Source organism: Meleagris gallopavo, chromosome 3, assembly GCF_905368555.1.
Source record: "Meleagris gallopavo chromosome 3, MGAL_WU_HG_1.1, whole genome shotgun sequence".
Lineage (NCBI taxonomy): Eukaryota > Metazoa > Chordata > Aves > Galliformes > Phasianidae > Meleagris > Meleagris gallopavo.
This window is the reverse complement of record NC_139406.1, coordinates 25935344-25955742: the sequence shown is the minus strand read 5'-3', so window position 1 is coordinate 25955742 and position 20399 is coordinate 25935344. Positions and strand designations below refer to the sequence as shown.

General features: G+C 38.7%; 1 protein-coding gene across 1 annotated transcript; it reads right to left on the bottom strand.

Moving 5' to 3' along the window:
• Positions 1-3559: 3559 nt before the first annotated feature.
• NSUN2 (NOP2/Sun RNA methyltransferase 2) lies at positions 3560-20394 on the bottom strand. The gene is made up of 19 exons (XM_010708557.4): positions 20127-20394; positions 19898-20055; positions 19723-19827; positions 19515-19620; positions 18495-18566; positions 17760-17844; positions 16799-16991; positions 16422-16496; positions 15176-15306; positions 12756-12829; positions 10691-10821; positions 10002-10098; positions 8878-9050; positions 8283-8375; positions 7737-7872; positions 6514-6594; positions 6150-6288; positions 5150-5189; positions 3560-4325 (listed from the first exon to the last, which is right to left on the bottom strand). Exons 1-19 carry the CDS (start codon positions 20205-20207, stop codon positions 3920-3922), a joined length of 2376 nt encoding a protein of 791 aa, XP_010706859.2. The 5' UTR covers positions 20208-20394; the 3' UTR covers positions 3560-3919.
• Between the last annotated feature and the right edge of the window lie 5 nt (positions 20395-20399).

The window sequence follows — 20399 nt, the reverse complement described above, 5'->3', positions numbered from 1 at the left end:
AGTTGCCAAGCCTCAGGTGCTGGTGCTGCTCAGCCTCGTCCAACGCAGGCAGCACTCACCCAGCTCTGCTCCCAAGGCCCAGCACACAGCAGCGCAGTGCATTCTGCCCACCTGCATGGCACCCATCAGCCACAGGCTGCCAGGTGCTGCTGCTGTGGTCACCCTGCCCGCTTTCCATGCTGCCCACGCTGTTCTGCCAAAGCTGGATTACACTTCATCTTGCAGACACCAGGGCATGGCCACATGCTGACTTCCACTCAGTCAGCAGTGTGGCAGGCACACACAACTGCTTGTTTTCTCCAGGCTGGATTTTCCTACTGAAGAAAGCAGCACGCTGGTTCTCCTTTGCTGCAGCCAAGAACAGACAGGAGATCTCACAGGAGCTGATTTTATTTACTGCTAAGGCTAAATCTGATGTTGGTAGGCAGGAGCTTTTCCAAAGGTCTGTATACATAAACATCTGAAGCCTATGATTTCTCAAATGGCCAAGGAAAAAAAAAAAAAAAAAACAACAAAAAAAACCACCCTGGAGCCAAGAGACTGTGGTATATTAATTCAGAAGCAGACTACAAATTGTCAACATTTAACAAACTTCCAGAGAAATGACTAACTTTTGGTAATTACTGAAGACAAGGCTACAAAAAACCATCCACATGGTCTTTCCTTACCTTCCTGTGTTTTCCATGCAGAGTCTGGAGTCCGGCAGATTCTCCACAGGGCAGCTCAAAAAGCAGAACCAAATCAGAGTATTCTTTCAGACACAAGACATTTATTTCCCCTCTATCACAGGATCAGAATCACAGAATTGCTCGAGTTGGAAAAGACCTTAAAGATCATTAAGCCCAACCACAACCTAACCATACTATCCTAACTCCAACAACCTTCTGCTAAATCACGTCCCTGAGCACCACATCCAAACGGTTTTTAAACACATCCAGGGATGGTGACTCAATCACCTCCCTGGGGAGCCTATTCCAGTGCTTAACAACCCCTTCTGTAAAGAAGTGTTTCCTGATATCCAACCCAAACCTCCCCTGGTGGAACTTGAGGCCATTTCCCCTCATTCTGTCACCTGTCACCAGTGAGAAGAGACCAGCCCCGGTCTCGCTGCAATCATCTTTCAGATACTGGAGGAGAGCAATCAGATCTCCACTCAGCCTCCTCTTCCCCAGACTAAACAGCCCCAGTTCCTTCAGTCTCTCCTCGTAGGCCATATTCTCCAAGTCCTTCACAAGCCTTGTTGTCCTTCTCTGAACCTGCTCCAGCACCTCAGTGTCCTTTCTGTATTGAGATTACCACATATAAAACACCCTGCCACCAGCACAAGCATCTAGCATTTCAGAACATTTAGAAACATAGTCCTGTCTTCCTAAAAAATGGCAAACTGGAGAAACTCACAAATTTAATAGGATCTATTTAAGAGGATTGACTCAATCATTTGAGAACTGTAAACCTACTCATTTTAAAAGCTTTCACATTCTCAGCCTTAACACAGTAACTTATCACCTCTCTTCAGCCCCCTTTTTTGGTTGTTCTATTATTTGCAGCAACCAATGCCCAAAGCCACCCAAGTAGAGGTCCAGCCACCTGACCATTAGAGTCACAGCAGCACATACCTTGCAGGGAAAGACAACACACAGTTTTTCGTCACATTTTCCAGCCTAGGAAGATACAACAGCATTTTCAGCTACTACCTAGTTTTGGGCACCTTGCTACCTGACAATCAAGACAAGAGTGATTGGGACAAAACAACTAGCCCAAGCCAACTAGCAGTATTTAAACAAACAAAAACCAATATCTGCTTTTTTTTTTTTTTTTTTTTTTGGAGGTATGCATTGTAAAACTGCTGGACAGTGCAAGATTAGAGACCTACTTTCTTGGCTTAAATCTCCCACGTGTACTTGATGGGGAAGACAAGGAAAACCCTCCAAAAAGCAAAAGTAAAGCATTATCTATTTTGTACGTAATGCAGGAAAACGGGACTACTCAGAATTTAATGTTTCAGACATGAGCTTTTCCATTACTACTGTTATATCTGCCTTTTGCTACATCAACATTAGCTGTATTAATAAGCATTCTGATCAGCCTAACCTTCCACAGAACTGAAACCTTTGCAGTCATCAACTATAAGAGCTTTAACAGCTGCTCAAAGGCACCAAACAGATGCAGTAACAGCAGCCACCAGTTCTGATTTCTTTACATAAACTGTAACATTTGACCTTCTAATAATTTATGGAGATCATTAGAGCATAAAAGCAATGGCTATGTTATAATCATTCTTCCTCAGGGGCTGATGCAAAGTTATGAGAACCAATGCTAATTTTCATGCTTTAAGTTTGATACTGTTGGAGGATTTTTTTTTCTTACATATTTTGTTAAGAATTCAAAATTATACACCATATATACCTCAAATCAAAAGAATTCCACTGCACAGCTCTTCAGCATAAGCTATCAAAAAGCTACCTGTCCAATCACAACTCTTAATGCAAAGAAGGAATTCAATCCTTACCTTTGGATATGTACATACAATAGAACACTGAACTCTAACAAGCAAAATACAAGGGCAAGAACTATGGCTTTTTTTTTTTTCCATTAACCTATTTTGTGGACTCTCAAGAGGAAAATGAGTCCTGTCAATGTTTTTTCATTGCGTAAGACTTCGTATCTTACCAGAGGACATGTCATTATTTCAGTTTGCATCTCTCCCTCAAGAATACTTTCCTCTGATGAAGTAGTTCAAGGACAAGTCTGTTGTAGCAAGATACAGCAAATGGATCCAAGCTATGTTAGGACTTCATCAGTAAAAGCACACAGTGTAAATTTAGTTTGACAAGCAGCACAAATATTTGCATCACATGGCCCTACCAGAGGACAATACCGTGTACCACCGGTCACTTTCCTTTCAGGTCAACTTGAAAAAAGTAAAAAGAGAAACTAAGCTATAAGGGATGGAAGGTAAATTATGAACTTCCAAGACAGCCAACTAAGTTTTTTTTTTTTTTTTTTTTTTTATAGTCAGATTAAGTAAAACAACCTCGAGTCTAAATAACATCTTCTAAAATACTATATGACAATATACACACTGTAAAAAACAACATACTATTATTTCAGCCATAAACACGCATCTTGTGACAACTGAAAGCCAACCTGATGAAAGGACAGAGAAACAGAAAACAACTGTCACTTTAACTGACAGTCAGACTCTCTCAGGTACATTCCAAGACATGAGTCTGAACGTTGCTCAGCACAGCTGAAGATCTAGTTAAGGACAATCCATCTCCCTTACAAAGAACATACAACTCTGAAAAACAATCTCAGACACCAGACTGACAAAATGCATCCTGCATTTCCTTGCCAGAAAGCTGGGCATTGTTTTAATTTCAATAATTGAAACAGGTTTTCATTTAGGCATCCTATATGTGTACTTGTATGCATACTTGCCATGATACCCTTACCCATTAAAAAATACCACGCATGTAGCAGTCAGGATAGTTAGCGGGCTGAACAGTCTTAAAAGAAAAAATGTTGCTTCTGGAACTTGCACGCTTTGAATGAAACCTCAGTTTGTTGTTTCGCTTTATTCTGAAGAAATTCTTCATAAGATTCAGACCAGTGCCACAGGCAGTTTATTTGTACATACCATTTTTCCATTTCAAAGACAGGCTTTAGATTTTACTGGTGCATGGTCCGTTGCCAGCAACAGACACACAAACTCACCAGTGAAACTGAAAAGTAGTAAAAGTAAGACACGCTTGAAGAGAATTTTTTTAATATAGTTTTCATTTAAAAAATAAAATAGGTGAAATTTTAAAATAGGAACATCAAATCCCAACTGAAATTTTAAAATATTCTTCCATGCTAAAAGCCAGAGTCTGGATGTGAGCCTCATGGAAGCTACACAGAAGTAACACAGAAAAATTTAATCTTTCACATTATTTGTATTGATATCTTTACTTTCTTGGCTTATGTGACTGTTGGTATTTTTACTAAATTGATCTGAATCCTCACTTTTATTTTCTATTTCCATAGCACTGCTTTCCATAGGACTGTGGTGAGATTTTCCACCTACTTCTGCTTCCATTTTTGTGACTGCATCACGTTCTTTATCTTCCACATCCATTCCTTCCTCCGTTAGTGCTGGTCTGCATTGAACTTCCTCCTCTGTTTTACTTTCTGATTCCCCCTCTTTCCTCTTTGCTTTAAACACTTCAACTCCCATCATCCTCAGGTAATGAAGTCTCTCATTCTTGGGCACAAAGGCACGGAGCGATGTCTTTCCTTGCCAGCCACAGAGCACTACAGGACACTGAAGATCATCAGGTTTTCTACAAACAAGCAGTTACTTCAGGTCAAGCAGGAGAAAGAATCTTGAGAACAATTTTATAGCCATACCTTGAATGTACAACAATTAGCAGCAAACACAGCTTATAGCTATTTCTAGATACCATAGAATGCTCCGAGTTGGAAGGGACACCAAGGTTCATCAAGCTCCAACCCCCCCAGCACATGCAGGGCCACCAACCTCCACATGTAATACTAGACCAGGCTCCCAGGGCCCCATCCAACCTGGCCTTTAACACCTCTAGGAACGGGGCATCCACAACCTCTCTGGGCAGCCTGTTCTTATAAGAATGTATATTGTTCTTAACTTCAGTATCTAAACAGGTACCTGCTTGTCCCAGCATGCAAAGAGGCAAAAACCAAAACCAAACCAACTTCTCAAGGCTATCCACTTCTACAACAGGTAAAATGATTTTCTACCTCTGATAGTTTCTAAAACTAATGTAAGCAACAGTGAGATGAAGTTTATCACTCAAAGAGCTTCCTAAATTGCTTATGCAACAAAAATGAACAAAGAAAATGTTTATCTTTTTCTTATTTCTTAAAAGAGAAACAAAAACATCACATGCAGTGATACTGAACATCTGCGGTAGAACAAGTAGCTCTCCTCTATAAAGCTGAACTCTGCAATTGTTTTTGAAGAGGCACAGGCAAAGACAGATTTAGATCTTATTCTATCTGGCTTTACTGCTGACCTCACTGCATCTCCACTTTTTTTTTTTTTTTTTTTTTTTTCCTCTGATTCAAAATAAACTGCTGTCCCAACAGCAGTTTAAGTAAGCAAATGAAAAGCTACATATGTACTTACTCAGGGTCTGGCTCATACTTCAGAACTATACTTCCCATTGCTGGAGTACAGGGAGAGAGGAAAAACAAAAAAAACAAACGGATGTGTTACTTAGTACAAGCTTAGTGTCAAATGACAGAAATCAGAAAAATGTTGAAGAAATCAAGTTTTTAGACAGCCATACAGCATGACTTCAACAGCTGGTTAGCAGTTACCTAATCAATAAGAACCTATAGATACTATCAGTGGATTGAGGTTTGTTTTTTGTTCAAACCAAAACATGCATAGGACTTACAGAAACAACTGCCAAATAAGGCCCCTAAATCAAACAAATTAAGATTTAGCACCACAGCATATTAATTCACTCAGTAAATTTAACAAGGAATTTTTAGATAAAATAAAGCAAACTAGCATATGGCAGCCTTAACTTCAGAAAGTGTTTTTCTCCTATTTTGTCTCATCAAACCCAAAGTACAAGAACCAGCGATCGCTTGAAAATAAAATGATATAAATAGATCGATAAAGTGAAAAATGTATCAATTTCTTCAAGCACTCAGCACAGAGGTGAAAAGTTCAGTTTAAGTACACATTACTCCCCACATTAAGGAAATCAAATGTGTACCTAAATTTGATACACAGAACCATGAGGAACAATTGCATACAACAGAAATTCAACTGAGCAGCAAGGATCCATAGAGAACTTAAAATCTTTCTTTTGTTACTTCATATGCTCCTTCACAGGACTGCTGCATGAAATCACTGATCTGGCAACTCTCCAGCTCCCTGCAGTTTATAAACCTCAAAAGCTGTGACCAAAAAGAACTACAATTTCTAGTGGCATACCGGGCTTCAGTAACACTTGATTACCTAATTAACAAGTTTTAGGATAATTTTAGAGGGTTTTTTGTGTGTTTTGTTTTACAGCAGATACAATTTACACATCAACGATTTTTGCCTGGTTTTCCATTTTAAACAAACTAAACGATGGTCATTTTGTCATATCACAAACTAGAAGGCTTACCCATGTCTTTGACTTTCCTCTGTGTTTCACTGCTAAATTTACTTAAGAATGGATTTTCCTGGGTTAGCAGTATTTTAACATCTTCTATGCAGACATTTATAATCCTTGCATGAATGAATGGGTATAGAGTATATATTCCCTGTTCAATAGATAGATATAATTATTTCAAAATGTAGTTTCTACTTTACAAAGGAAAAATGTTCAAAACAGCATCTATTTTAGCCAATACCAGAAAGTATTTTTTAAATTTTAAAACATACTGAAAATGCAAATTACTCAATCTGACAAATTCAGGGCCAGCTGTGCTCTAAGCTAAAGAGAAAACCAAGGTATCTCCTTTGAAAATACAGTGCTTTGTAATTACCTCCTGTGCTAATCTGAAGGCACATCCAAACTGCTCACCATCGCTGTTGCGAGACCAGACTTTTATCCCCGTGTTGATAACCTGCAAAAGGCAGAGCCAATAAGCATTATTCAATGGTATAAATTCTAAATTATCACTCTGAACTTTGTTTTTCCTCCATTGTTTGACTAAAACTAGGAAAAAGGTTGACTTCACATTTGCTTTTTGGATACTCATTTAAATTCATATGAAAATTCATTCAAGGGAAAAAGGAATTCCCACCAGCGAAAGATAGCTCTCTTTCAAGACAGACAATTATTACTCCTTTCCATGTTGAAAACACTACAGTGAAGAAGAGTTGGGGCTTAAAATGAGGGCAGCAACTACTGACATGTCATTTTAATCAGTAATTGAATCAGAATTTTCTACATGTTTCTGGGAAAGCCAATCAAGGGCAGGATTTTAAAAACAAGAGATGCTTAAAATTAGGATGCCATAAAACCAAAGCCTTACTGTCCAAATAGTAGATTTTTGTTTCTTAAAATTTTGTCAGTTATGCAGCCATTTCCTGCATGTGGAATAGAAACATAAGTATCCATCTTGAAGATCTGATGCAAATATGTACTGAATATACATGGAGATTTTCTTCAGGATTTAACTGTATGGCCTTGAACAGTATCTGAACTATCTGATCTAGGTCAGTACATTTTATTCAATGACTTAAGACAAATCTTTTATTTATCTTTTAATTTTTATTAACCCCCCACAATCTCTAATTCACAAAAATTACTCATCTCATTACTGTTCAGCTTAACAGTTTTTCAGTTTTTGAAATTACTTTCAAACACTGCTTCCATATAACAGGGCCAGCTAATGGATAACTTGAGTTCAATTATTATCTTTTGGTAAGCTTTCAAAACTCGTACTGCTTCCTAAAATTAAGAGGCTCATATAACTATAACAGCATCAACACAAGCTTCTGATTATTTGTGAAAGTACCTTAAGACCACAGAACATTTCTTGGATGCCAAAAAATAATATCGATTTTGATCTTGGAGAATTATATTACCTCTCTCGAGATAGTACTTCATCTTTTTAATAAAGGAGGCGAAGAGAGGAAAGTATTCACTCAAAGACAAGGTCTATCTGAGGGCTAATTCTCTATATGAACAGTTAAATCCGCAACAAAGTTAAAGGAGGCAACCACTGATGTTTTTGATCTTTGTTGCGAAGATGAACCATACCTTCATCTTCTCACTGTTGTTGAGAAGCACATTCCTTAACTCCTTAGAAACCATGTACAGCTGTCTCTTCTTTCCTTCTTGTGTTCGAGTTAATAAATTCATCTTGGGAAATGAAGGGTCCAGTGCATAAAACTTCCTATGACCATAATACTTGTTTTGATTAACTGAGCAACAAAATCACATACTCAAAACATACAGATGGATGTCCTTCCTTAACCTATCTCTGCAATAACCTTCAGTTAGTTGACGTAAGCTTCAGTACACAAAGATTAGCATTTCAGAGACTCCTGCCATCAGAAGTGATTTAACGTCACAGACAGTAAGATACACTTGAACATTTCCAGAGCCAACTATCATCTATGGCCTTTAGTTGGCTACCTTCTTTTAAGAAGAGTTTAAGTATTGAGGAGATGGGCATCTAGTGCAAAGACAGAGAACAAGTTTATCTATGACCAACCAGACCCATCTTGTGTGATTAACTAAATTGCTAATACTCCTAAAGCTGTTAGGAATCTTACTAGGAAAAAAAAAATATTTTTTTCTTACTGGATAGGAAGGAACAATGGGTCATCTTCAGGGAGAAACACAAAAGGATCTTCTTTAAAACCAAACAACTTCATTTTTTTAGATGGTGGAGGTCTAAAAAGCAAATACCATTGTGAATTTTAGTAAAAGTGATTTAAAACTGGGATATTCAACTCATTTAATCAACACTTGTTTTTATGAGGCTGATACTATGCCAAACTTAGTACTGACATTTTACTGTTCTTCAGTAAAACAATACTACATACAGTTGACTTTGTAAAATGAGGAAGCATAAGCAGTTCTTGAGAACAGAAACCACACAAAGCAGACACTTGTGAGAAAGAAATTATGGAGACAGTTTAAGATCTTTCAAAGGCCAACTTCCTGAAAATAGTTTTTTCCTTACCAGAGAAGAAAGAACTATCAGACTTCTCAAATGCTAATATATCAGGAGGTATAACTTGCTAGATTAGCAGACGTAGATGGAAATGTACAACAATTGAGAAAATTCAGTAATACTTATTGATCCACTTCTAAGAGTGGAAAACCAGAAGAGCCGAATAAAGCTCAGCAATTACGATGCTGTCATGGGACAAATATTTAGACAGCCTCTTACCCGCAAACTCCTTTTTTGCTTTGCTCAGTATCTGAATTTTGCAGTTCTTGTACTTTCTTAGACTCTTCGTCTTCAGAAAGTGTTGGTTTCTCAGTAGTACCTTCAGAACCATCACCTGCATTTGTTGCTGTCACTTCAGTATCTCCTGTTTTTTCTGGTAATTTCTGATGAACCTATTTCAAATACAGCATTTTCAACAAAGCCAAAATAGTACCTAATGAGTAACAGAAAGTATCTACACCTACTCTTTGCACACATTTAGTTTTTAACTACTTCTATGGAAGTGCTTAAGGAGATCCATTTAGGGAGTCTAATTACTCAAGTCCAGACACAATCACAGGTTGCATTTACCACTAAGTATGGCTCTGAACAACTTCTGACCAAAGGTGTTTTTGTACCATTTATAAAATCACATTCAAACACTCACAGAGAAGATCATTTTAAGCTAGGATCTGCTGCTTTCTTTCTAGCACTCAAAATAACACACACAGCTTACTGTACACTTCCTGTAACAGTGCTACAGAGTTAAATTTAGAACAGCATCAACTTTGGATGATGTTTGCTTACAAACAAACTTTTCTTCTAATTGCGACAGAAGTTTCACTCAATTCTTGAAGCAAATCAAATAAACAGAAGCAGCTAAAAGGGATTGAGACAAAGTCTCTTTCAGAACAAACTAAGATCAAATGACTCATGTCAACTTACAGTGCTGACGGTTGAAAAACAAAAACTGACAGCAAGAGATTGAAGTCAAATGGCTGAAGCTGCTGCTGCTGCTAACAGTTCTACACACAATCCCACTGCTGACGATTTGCTGGACTCTGATCTGCTAGTGAATCACTCCTGAGCAACCCGTCATAAAGTAAGATATATTGAAAACAGAATTAACTTAGAATAGAGTAAGTATAAAAAACAGTGTCAGCAGACAGACCACACACAACTAAAGGAAGCAACAGCTTTAGCAACCCAATCTAATCAGTTTCTGTAATTCTTTCCAAGTCTTAACTTCATATTTAACTATGATCTTGCTGTTTTGCTATGAATCATTTTTTGTCCTATATCAGATAGTAAATTCCAGAAACATTACTGAAAGTTCGCATTTCAGCTCCCTTAAAATAAGTTACCTTAGGCTGGCGTTTATTCCATGGCATTGGAGATTTTTTTATTAACACAGCCACAAAAAAGCCTCCTGTGTTCTGGTGATGTGGCAATATTCTAATGCTAGGAACAAACAACAAAACTGTGATTGCAGGGTATTCATCATCAGCTTTTGTGGCTCTCACAAAGCATTAGTGATGTCATATTTACTTTCAAGCTAAGCGTAAGTATTCATATTAGCACTACACAGATTTAATTTATCAAGGTAGAAACAGGATCTAAAATAGAGCATTCTGACAAAACAACTTGCATCATTTCATTTCACCACTCACATCTGATCTTTAATGACTCACATCTAAACGCTATTTTTAGAATAGCTATGCAAATTCTTCCATTAAAAATAAGTCAGTGTTGAAATGTTAATATTTAACACACTTTTCTGGTAATTTCACTATGCATCTCTATGGGTTGCAAAGAATCGGACGTGCTGTATTAATATTTATTCCTGGTAAACAGCATTCACTGGAATGTAACTATTGCCCACTACCATTACATACAAAGCAACCAAGTCATATTTAAACCTGCACAAGCACAGAGCTGTACCGCAACACATTCCTAATCTCAACTCCTAATTACAATTTGCCCATCACCATACAAGGTTAAGAAATCAAAACCTCATACAATCCATTCTGGAAACAAACAAACAAAAACTTACCAGCGCTCTAGATTCATTGCCTTTAACTTCTCCTCCTCTTTTATTGGGAACATTGTGGGACGTATTTGTGTTTGTCTATTTGAAGGCACATCTTTCCACTCCTCAAACCACTGTCCATCTTTCAGCATGACCTTTAAATGAGGAAATACAAGGTATTACAAAGAACACGGACACTTTCTGAATATTATCCAGGACTTAGAATGCACCTATAAATCCACTCTAAGATACAGCATATACACAATACTACCTTATACCACTGAAGGTTCAAAGTTTTTAAAGGATATAAGTGAAAAGTTAGAAGCACAACTCTTGCAGTATGATATTCTGAATACTATTTAAGCAAGAAGACCAAAGAGAACAACAATAGCTGAAATTCAGCTTCAGAACCCTCCATGTCTGCTTCCATAGCAGCCACTAGGTCCGTAAGAAAGATCATGTGTAGGGATGCATTGGGCAAAAGGTGAAGTAAAAGGCCTTTTGTGGTTTTAAGGCAACAAAATAGGACACAGGGATGGTGACTTCAGGACTGGTAGATATGCTAAAGTGTTTTTTGGAAGCGCAAACAAGTCCAGAATTACACTGAATACCAGGACAAATAACAGCCCTGTTCTGTTAGGTAACTGCTGGAAGCACCGAAAAGAACATACTGAGCTCCTTTCTGCTGCACATTTTGCCAGCATCTTGTCACAGCACAACAATAACTAAAAGAGATGCAGAAGTCAATTATATTTGAACTTATAAGGTTATTTTCTTCAAAATTCAGAGCTAAATCACTAGAGTTTACTCATCATCTAACCTAAGGACAGAGTACTGAACATCACTTGAACAGAACCTTGTTTTCCTTTTGCTGTTTTTAGAGATTTACAGCGAACACATGCTCAGGAATATTCAATGTAATCACTGAGTCACAGAACTTTCACTGAACAGATGTTTCACCAGGAAACAAAAGGCTATACCCAGTGAAAACAGTACCAAAGCAAGCTAATACGCTGAACGACAAGCTAGCCAGTGAGGTTTGAAATAATGCTATAGCAGCAAATAAAGGACAACTTCCAACAAATTTTATTAGCTTAATTTCTAAAATACATATAATGGAGACTTTTATTTCTATGACTGCAATTGAAATACATGTTACTGAGAACAAAATATACTCTTTGCAATCTCTGTGTACACATTTTATAGCCTTACACAGTAAAACAAACTAAAGTAACATTATAGAGCCACAACTGTGCATTTTACATTTATCCTTCAGCTGTAAGCATAACGTTTGAAATTATGGATTAAAAGGAGAGAAATCAGCCAGTTTCTAGCCTAGATTTCTAATGGCAGAGCGTAAGAAAATCTTTACTCTATGCATCCTGTTCATTAGCTTGCATGCAAATACAAACCTGCAGATTATACTGCTGCAATAGACTAGTGAAACACTGGAGAAAGATGTAACAAACAATGGTGTTGCAAAAGCACAGATTCATAAGTCAAATCCTACTACCAGGATGGCTGCCTACTTCTTGATTATACAGGATACTGAAGAAGCTTTGGGCTCATTTGTTCCTCCCTACTAATCTGATTTAATTTCTGGAAACAGAAAAGGCCTGGAGAAAAATATAGGATTTCTATTACTATACTAAGATTACTCACACCACTGCAGTTTTTGAAGGCTATTTCCATACAGAGTTTAACAGCTTTTACTTCCAAATGATTCACATGTACCAGCTAAACAACAGTAATATCCAACAGTTACAGACAGTGAAGTCAGAGAAGGAAGGCTAAGTTAAAAAGTGGCTGAAATGATGGTGCCATCTACAGGCCACGAGCTGAATGCAGTCAGAAAGGGAACACGTTTAAAGTGGAGGCGATAGAGGCAAGGAGAAAGCTAAGGGAAAATGAGAGCAGCTGAGGAGAGTGGCACTTAACACTGGAAAGATTTTTTCATCCTCTTCTTTAATACCATATAGTCTAAAACTCTAAACAGCAAGTCACTAACGTTATTTCAGGTCAATCTAATCCCTTGGAATTTTACTCCACCATGCACCAAGAATGTCACAGAAATACCATATAAAAGTACCTTCCATTTTGTAATTCCTGGCATCCTCTTCAAACCTGGCAACTCAGAAGAGACATCAGCAAGTTCTAAGGCACCTGAAATCTCAGATACAAATACATATATATAGAAACCAGAATTTGAAAATTGTGATCCTAATTAACTTTTATAAAAACAATTTTCCTTAAAGATTTCGAATCATTACTTTTCATGACTTCAGAGGAACAAAATATAATGAAATCACTACAGTGCAAATTGACAAGAAAGATGGCTAGAGCTGCTCATTCTAACTACAGAAGTTCGCAACCCTACAATTAACCAAGAACCCACGGTTTGGTGATTTTTCTAACAGCTGCATAAAGTAGTTCTCCACAATCTATATCATTAAGTGCCATTGTTCCAGGCAGCACAGTCATAGAACAGCTTTTATTTTCACTTAATATTTGAATTCACTAAACTGGTTACGTATTTTTCAGAGGAGTGCTCTTTTGGGATGACTAAGCCTTTGAAAACACACTGCATATTCTGATTTTATGGACTTACAACCTTAACGCATTTCAATGTGACTGAAAAAAAATATTAACACAGAATTATCACTGTTTAATCTACTGAGTAAAAAGTTTAAGCTAACCTATGTCCAGAAAGTATTACATAAAAATTGACTAGTGAGGAACTATCTTACCACATCTCTTGAGATTCTGAATGCTCATTTAAATATTAGGAATACTTTTCCCCATGTTTTACACAATTTAACCAGCCCTTCTAGATGAGTAACCATTTACTCTTACGTAGCTAGCTCTATGTGACAGCTGAAGAACCTCCTTTAAAGAAGTGAAAAAATGATATAGGTATGCATATTCCAGAATGACATTTTAAAACTGATTCAACTTGACATTTGCGTCTTTCCTTTGAACGCTGACTACTTACAGCATGACTTCAGCTGATGCCTCAAGATGACACCACATCAATCAGGCATTAAAATTAAGTGTCAGAAGTACTACAATTCCAGGCAGAGAAATGGGGCATTTTCCTTTTTCCTTAAGGAGAAAGGAATCACTAGTTTGCTATCTAAGTAGCAATACTACAAAGTACTAGGTACTCAGATAAGACAGAAGAACCAACAAACTTTCTGGACTGACCTAAGAAAATTCTCAAGGTCCAATGCTCAAAGCAACAGGGATAACACATTTATTCACTGGGACACCCAAATAAGCTTCAAAATACCTGTACTGAACAGATACAAGATCCATATGCCAAAATGCAATAGCACAGTTAAGATCCTTAGTTCCATGTATTGCATTCCCCTCAAATACTGCACTGGATGGCCTCTGTCCATTTCCATACTGGCTTATGTTCATAGCCAAAACAGTCCTTACTACTTTCCAGTCTCATCATTATTAAACATTTTACTCTTGTATGACACAGCCCTCAAAAAGCCATGTGGAAATAGATCCTAGGAAATTATCTTAAATAAAAATGGCTATTTAATGTCTACTCAAAAGACAGTTCCTAATTACCTTCACGTATTTCAGCTAAATGGCTGTTTCAGAGACAGTGAAATTCCATACATATTTTGAAGACAGTACAGGGATTAGCACAAATAAAACATTACACAGAACAAGCTAGTCTATTTCCAGAACTATTTCAACTCCAATTACATTACAGTTGCTTCTGCACTGCACATGGCTCAATTTAATACACTGTTGACAAATTAATGCAAAATCCAGTTAGATGTCTTCAAACATCAAGTTATGGACTCCAAAAAAAGAAAGTCCTTAAAAAAAAAAAAAAAATCAAAACCCCACATTGTTAAAAGTCCTTAAAAAAAAAAAAAAAAATCCTTTAACTAAGATCAGATGTGGGCCAACATTACAACAAACTGACACATTGCAGATCAACTTCCCCCCCCACTTACTACTTCAAACAATGGAGACTTAACAGCAATGTAAATCAAGCCTTCATCTGTGGGCCAAAAGTGCACAAAAACCATGAGCCTAAAGAGACCGACATTACAAGGACATTAAGATGTGAAAGGATGCTAAGGGTACCAAACTGCTTAAGGAGCGTCTGGGGTTTTTACTCCCATGGGCTACAGAAATGAGGCCCCACGTTGTGCTTTCCTAAGGAAATAAGAATGTGAGGCAACAATTCCAACTAGTGGAATCAGTTAGTAGAAGACAGGTAACAATCTGAATTCCATTGTGTTTTTTTTATTGTTTTGTTTTGTTTTTTAAATCACTAAGAAACTTCCTCAGGTTTTATATTGGCAGCTGATTTACTCTCAAGAAGGCTGCTAATATCAAACAAATGAAATCTAACAAAAAAAATCATGCTGTTTTACATACTAGGAGTACATTACCTACACTAAGCTTATTACCAGTACTATCATCCACATTTTTTTTTTTCCAGTTGAACAGTAGGAAAAATGTTACTTTCTATCTCACCTTGACTCTTTTCCAGCAGAGATGCAATCACAGCTTCATTTTCAATAGGATTCAACGAACACGTAGAATATACCATTCTCCCACCTTCTGCCAGCTGTTCAACACCACGAGTTGCAATTCTTAGCTGCAATCTAAAAGAACCATGGTCTAATGAAGTATCATTCATGAACCAGAAACATTTATCATTAAATCTGCCACAGTTGAAGTTACTACAGACACGCAGATCTCCATGGACTGCAAAATCAGCACATACCAAACTCGACAGCTGTCACCAGTACACCAACTAAAATCAGTTTTAAACTGTCAGCTATCTCTATACTGCAAACACACACACAATTACACCTGTTAAAAGAGCAATAAGGTCAAACATTAGTACTAATGCATGGTAAGCTTTAACATGGCATTCTGTTATCGGTTCCATCTAGTGCTCCATCAAGTTTATTATGCAGCATACAACACTAGAAAAATAACCACCCAAGCCCTTCCCAGAAATCTAGAATTTAAAATGAAACATAATCTGACTGTTCCAAGTACTAAAGACAACAGAGTTTAAGTAATACTGGCCTTCAGTAAAAAGCATCACTGAGCTGGACAACCACCTCATGGCCCTTGCTGCATACTTACAACTAAAACCAATGCCATAATTACAGATGAGTCACTAAGCAGTAACGTCTCATCACAAGTCATCTGAATCATTCTAACTGACTGCACTCTCAGCTTGCAACAAATACAAATAAAATATTCTCAGTTTTTCCTTTTAATTAACGCCTTTTACCATGCACCTGTGTTCACCTTCAATTAATATAACTTGGTCTGAGGTAACTGAAACCATGTAAGAGCTCTTAAAGATTTTAAAACATTATTATTAAATTTTACAAGCTTCTGTGATTATGTCAGTTATTTTCTAATAGTATTTCACCTGCCTAAACATCATGAATCCCGTTCAACTGATTGATCTGTTCCCTACTTTTTATCTAGTCTGTAGAAAGTAATCCAGTGAATATGAATGTCATATATTCATACAAATACAAGAGATTTAGATTCACACACTTCACTGGAGGTTGGCCTCACATTTGAAATACTAAAACTTTCTCAGCAGGCTTTCTCATGTATAAACTCTTGATTTGATGAAAATTAAAAATCCTTTGTCATATATTAACATACAAATTCATGCAAGTGCGAAAAAGAAGGGGGAAAAGGAAGAGTAGAAATGAAAGACAGACAGATGTACAATAAGCATTTTTACCCATGGAGCTGCAAACTGTTTTGCGTTGTCCACTTCTTCCATACATCAATGTTTTTCCTCATGGTTCCATCTCCACTAGAAATGAGGTTGAACAGGTATATATTATTTGTGGGTAAAATTTCTTCCATACCCAAAGGACTTACAGTTGAAAAAGTTAACACTCCTCTCCCTGATAACTAATTCCCTTATGCTGTACTTTCATTTCTACACTGTCTTTGTTGTTCAGTAACCACATCTAAGTATCACTTGGAATGAGAAAAGGTGTCCTTGATCTGGTATTCCTTTACCTAAGATAGGGTAAGAGATCCAGCTCTTTTGGAAGTTAGTATGCAGGATAGCAATTCAGTAACACAAAAATTCTAGTACACACAAGATACCTGCAGGGGACATCACACAAAATCCTATCATAGAAGAGAATCTCTTTTCTTCCATCCACATCTATTTGTAGATTAGGGATACTGGAGGCATCGTGATTTACCACCATGATACATGGACTGTTTAATCTTTTAGCCTGATGAACCAGCAAGTAGCAGCGCTTGTTGTCAACATCATTAGCAATTACAAAACCCTCTGTGAACATAAAACAGTAGAAAAAAAGCTTTACTATTTAACATTCAAATAATTTACAGTTCATTGCTCAGCTTCACATTCATGCAAATCTTTTACCAGATATTTTTATTTAGGAAACTACTTATGAACAGAGGACACCTTCCTGAACGTAAATTAAACATGGTGAGGTTTAATAACTATGACCAAGATACTCTCAAGATTTCTAACTTCAATGCAGCTGAAAAGACACAGATAAAGTTTCTTCCACTTCTCATTCTCTGAGTAAAAACCCTTGGAACAGAGATAAAGCCTTCACTGCCACTGAAGACAACCTCTGTGCATCAGATGTATAATGCAGAAAGAACCCATCCCCAACCTCACAGTTTCTATGGATAGTATTTTCTGTGAGCATCTAACTAAATATAAGTATTTGGAAGTCTAAGCCTGAAGCAACTTAAGCCAAGTGTTTGCAGGAAACCGCTAAAACACAGAGGCTGATAGGATACACCTGCTAAATACACTTTTATATATAAAAATTAAGCTGTGATCACATCTACTACAGTCTGGACTGTGAAGATATATAACCCATCTCTCTCCTTCAAGCCAAAGAAGCCCAGAGAAGTTTCAAGGACGAGACAGAGGCACTTCCCATCTCAAATAATTCAACAAACTATGGAATTCAGTAGGTACGTAAATACAGTTGCTTTCTGGGATATTAAAGGTAATCTACGAGAAAACAAAATGAAAATTTGAAGCTGCAAAGGTTTTTGATAGTTTGTCCAAACTTACTGGGAAAAGGAACATTCATGTCTGCATGCAACATTTCAATGAGTTGTGCAGTCTTAGATCCAGGTGCAGCACACATATCTAGAATCTAGAAACACAAATGGTTAAAAAAAAAAAACAGTAAAACAAAACAAGAAGCCCTACCTGCTATGCACTTGAAAAATTTACTGTGTTCTTGTTTAAGCAGAATAATTATAACTACTGAGGACACTGATCATCAAGAAAACACAAAACTAATTCACCAAGGAATGCAGTTTTAACTTAAGGGGCTAAAACAAACATAAGCACATTCATAGCTGTTAGAGTGGGTCCTGAAGAGGGCCACAAAGATGATCAGAGGGCTGGCGCACCTCTCCTATGAAGAAAGATTGAGGGAGTTGGGCTTGTTTAGCTTGGAGAAGAGAAGGCTGTGGGGAGACCTCATAGAGGCCTTCTGGTACTTGGAGAGAGCTTACAAGCAGAAGGTGGACTGACTTTTTACATGGTCTGGTAGTGACAGGACAAGGGGGAAACAGTTTCTAACTAAAAAAATAAAGATTTAGGCTAGATGTTAAGAATAAATTCTTTACCTAGAGGGTGGTGAGCCACTGGCACAGGTTGCCCTGAGAGGCTACAAATGCCCCATCCCTAAAGGCATTTGAGTCCAGGCTGATTTTGCCAGCACAGAACATCAACACTGTAGTTTCCAGCTTATGAAGCAATATTCTATGAAGATACCACATTGTGTTTTTTAGTTACCTTGTGATCAGGGTTAACATTAAGCAGCAGAGGTGGGATCATACTAACAGCCTCCTGGCGACTGATGTTTCCCTTAAAAGGAGAAAAAATAGAATCGTTTGTCAGGAGAAAGCATTTCTTTTGTGACAGATTTTTTAAAACTCTGTAAGTGAAAATAATGAAACAGTCAAAAACATGAACTCAGCTTACAAACTCAGGATTAAATTTTAGCATGTAAATAGTATCTCATCAAGATGAAGTCTCTGAGAACTCCATCTTCATTAACTCTACAGATTTAATTTCTGCTCAGATTAAATTAGAAATTGACTTCAACCAAGTAAAAGTGAGAAACACCCATCACTAAAGGGAACTTTTTGTAAGCATATCATCTACCATACTCAAACACCTGTCCTTTTAATAAGCACTAGCTATAAGGTAGGGCTGGTCACCTTGGAAAAGGCTCTGGGGAAGTCTCTCTATGCAAAGGGTAGCCATAAAAAAAGAAGGGAACAGACTTTTTAGCACAGTCTGTTGGGACAGAACAAAAAGAAATGATTTCAAACTGAAAAATGGGAGAATTAGATTGGATATTAAAAAAAAAAGAAGAAAAGCTTTTTGATGAGGCAATAGTACTGGTTTCCCATAAAGGTGGCCAAAGCCCCTTTCCTGAAGACATTCAAGGTCAGACTAGACAGGGCCCTAAGCAACCTGGCCTAGCTGTGGCTATCCCTGTTTATTGCAAGGGAGTTGGACATTTTAGGGTCCCTTCTCACTCAGATGATTGTATTTCAAAGGCACGAGTTCTCACATTCCTAAACCAACAATACGGTTGCTAGTTCAGGAGAAACATTCATAACTGTAGGGACACAGCAGAGGTACAGGATGAATTGCTGTCAACAGCAACACAAAATCCCACTTTTTCTGAGCTAGTCAGTTTCTGATGGGTACTGCTGCAATTTCTGACTGAGCTGCACTGCAGTTTGCTGCACTGAAATAAAGATCTGCCTGGAGTGCAAAAGAAGTACCAAGATCTGAACTTACACACTCAGTCTCGCTAACCAGAAACTGATGAAACCTCTCCAGCTGCGGTGACTTACGCAAGATTTTTCTACTCAGGTTGGTGTGCCACGCTAACTCCTCCGGATACCTGCAGGAGGGAAGGGAAAACCAAAGGCAAAAGGCTGCAGACCAGCCTGGCACAGCGGTTGCATAGGGCCTGCGGAGCGCCTCGCCCCAACAGCGGGCTTACCAGCTCAGCGCTTGCGGCATTTCCACCTTCTGTCCGTCGACCTCCAGGTGCTGCAGCTCCCGGAAATACTTCTCCTTCAGGCAGTGCAGGATCTCCCTGGCGTGGCTGCAAGGCACGGCGCGGTGTCTCAACGGCCGCTCCCGACGCGTCCCGGCCCTCCCCCGGCCCCGCTCACCTCTTATAGCCGGTGATGCGCAGCGTGGCGGGCAGCGGCTCCCGCAGCGCCGCCATGAAGGCGTCCCACTCGCCGTCGGGTACGATGCGCTGCTCCCGGTAGTACCGCTCGAACAGTTCGTTCTCTTTCACGATCTCGGGGTAGCCACCGCTCCAGCCCTGCAACCAGCGCGGCCCCGTCAGCACGCCGGCCCCGCCGCGGCCCATTCCGCTCCCGCCCCGCCTCTCACCGCTTGGTCGTCGCCACCGCTCCGCTCCCGGCGCTGCTGCGGCAGCAGCTGCCGCCGGCGATCCCGCGCCCGGCGGCCCATAGCGAGCAGGCGCCTGCCGACCCCCGCCGTCGGAGCGGCAGCTCCGGTTCCTCTTAGCGACGAGTCTGCGGGGCACCTACAGCGCCACGCGCCTCACGTCCACGCGCGCCCGCGAGCAGCACACATGCGCCGGCCCACCCCCTACCGCTCCTTCCGGGCTGCGCTACCGCCGGTCCACTTCCGCTCACGGGA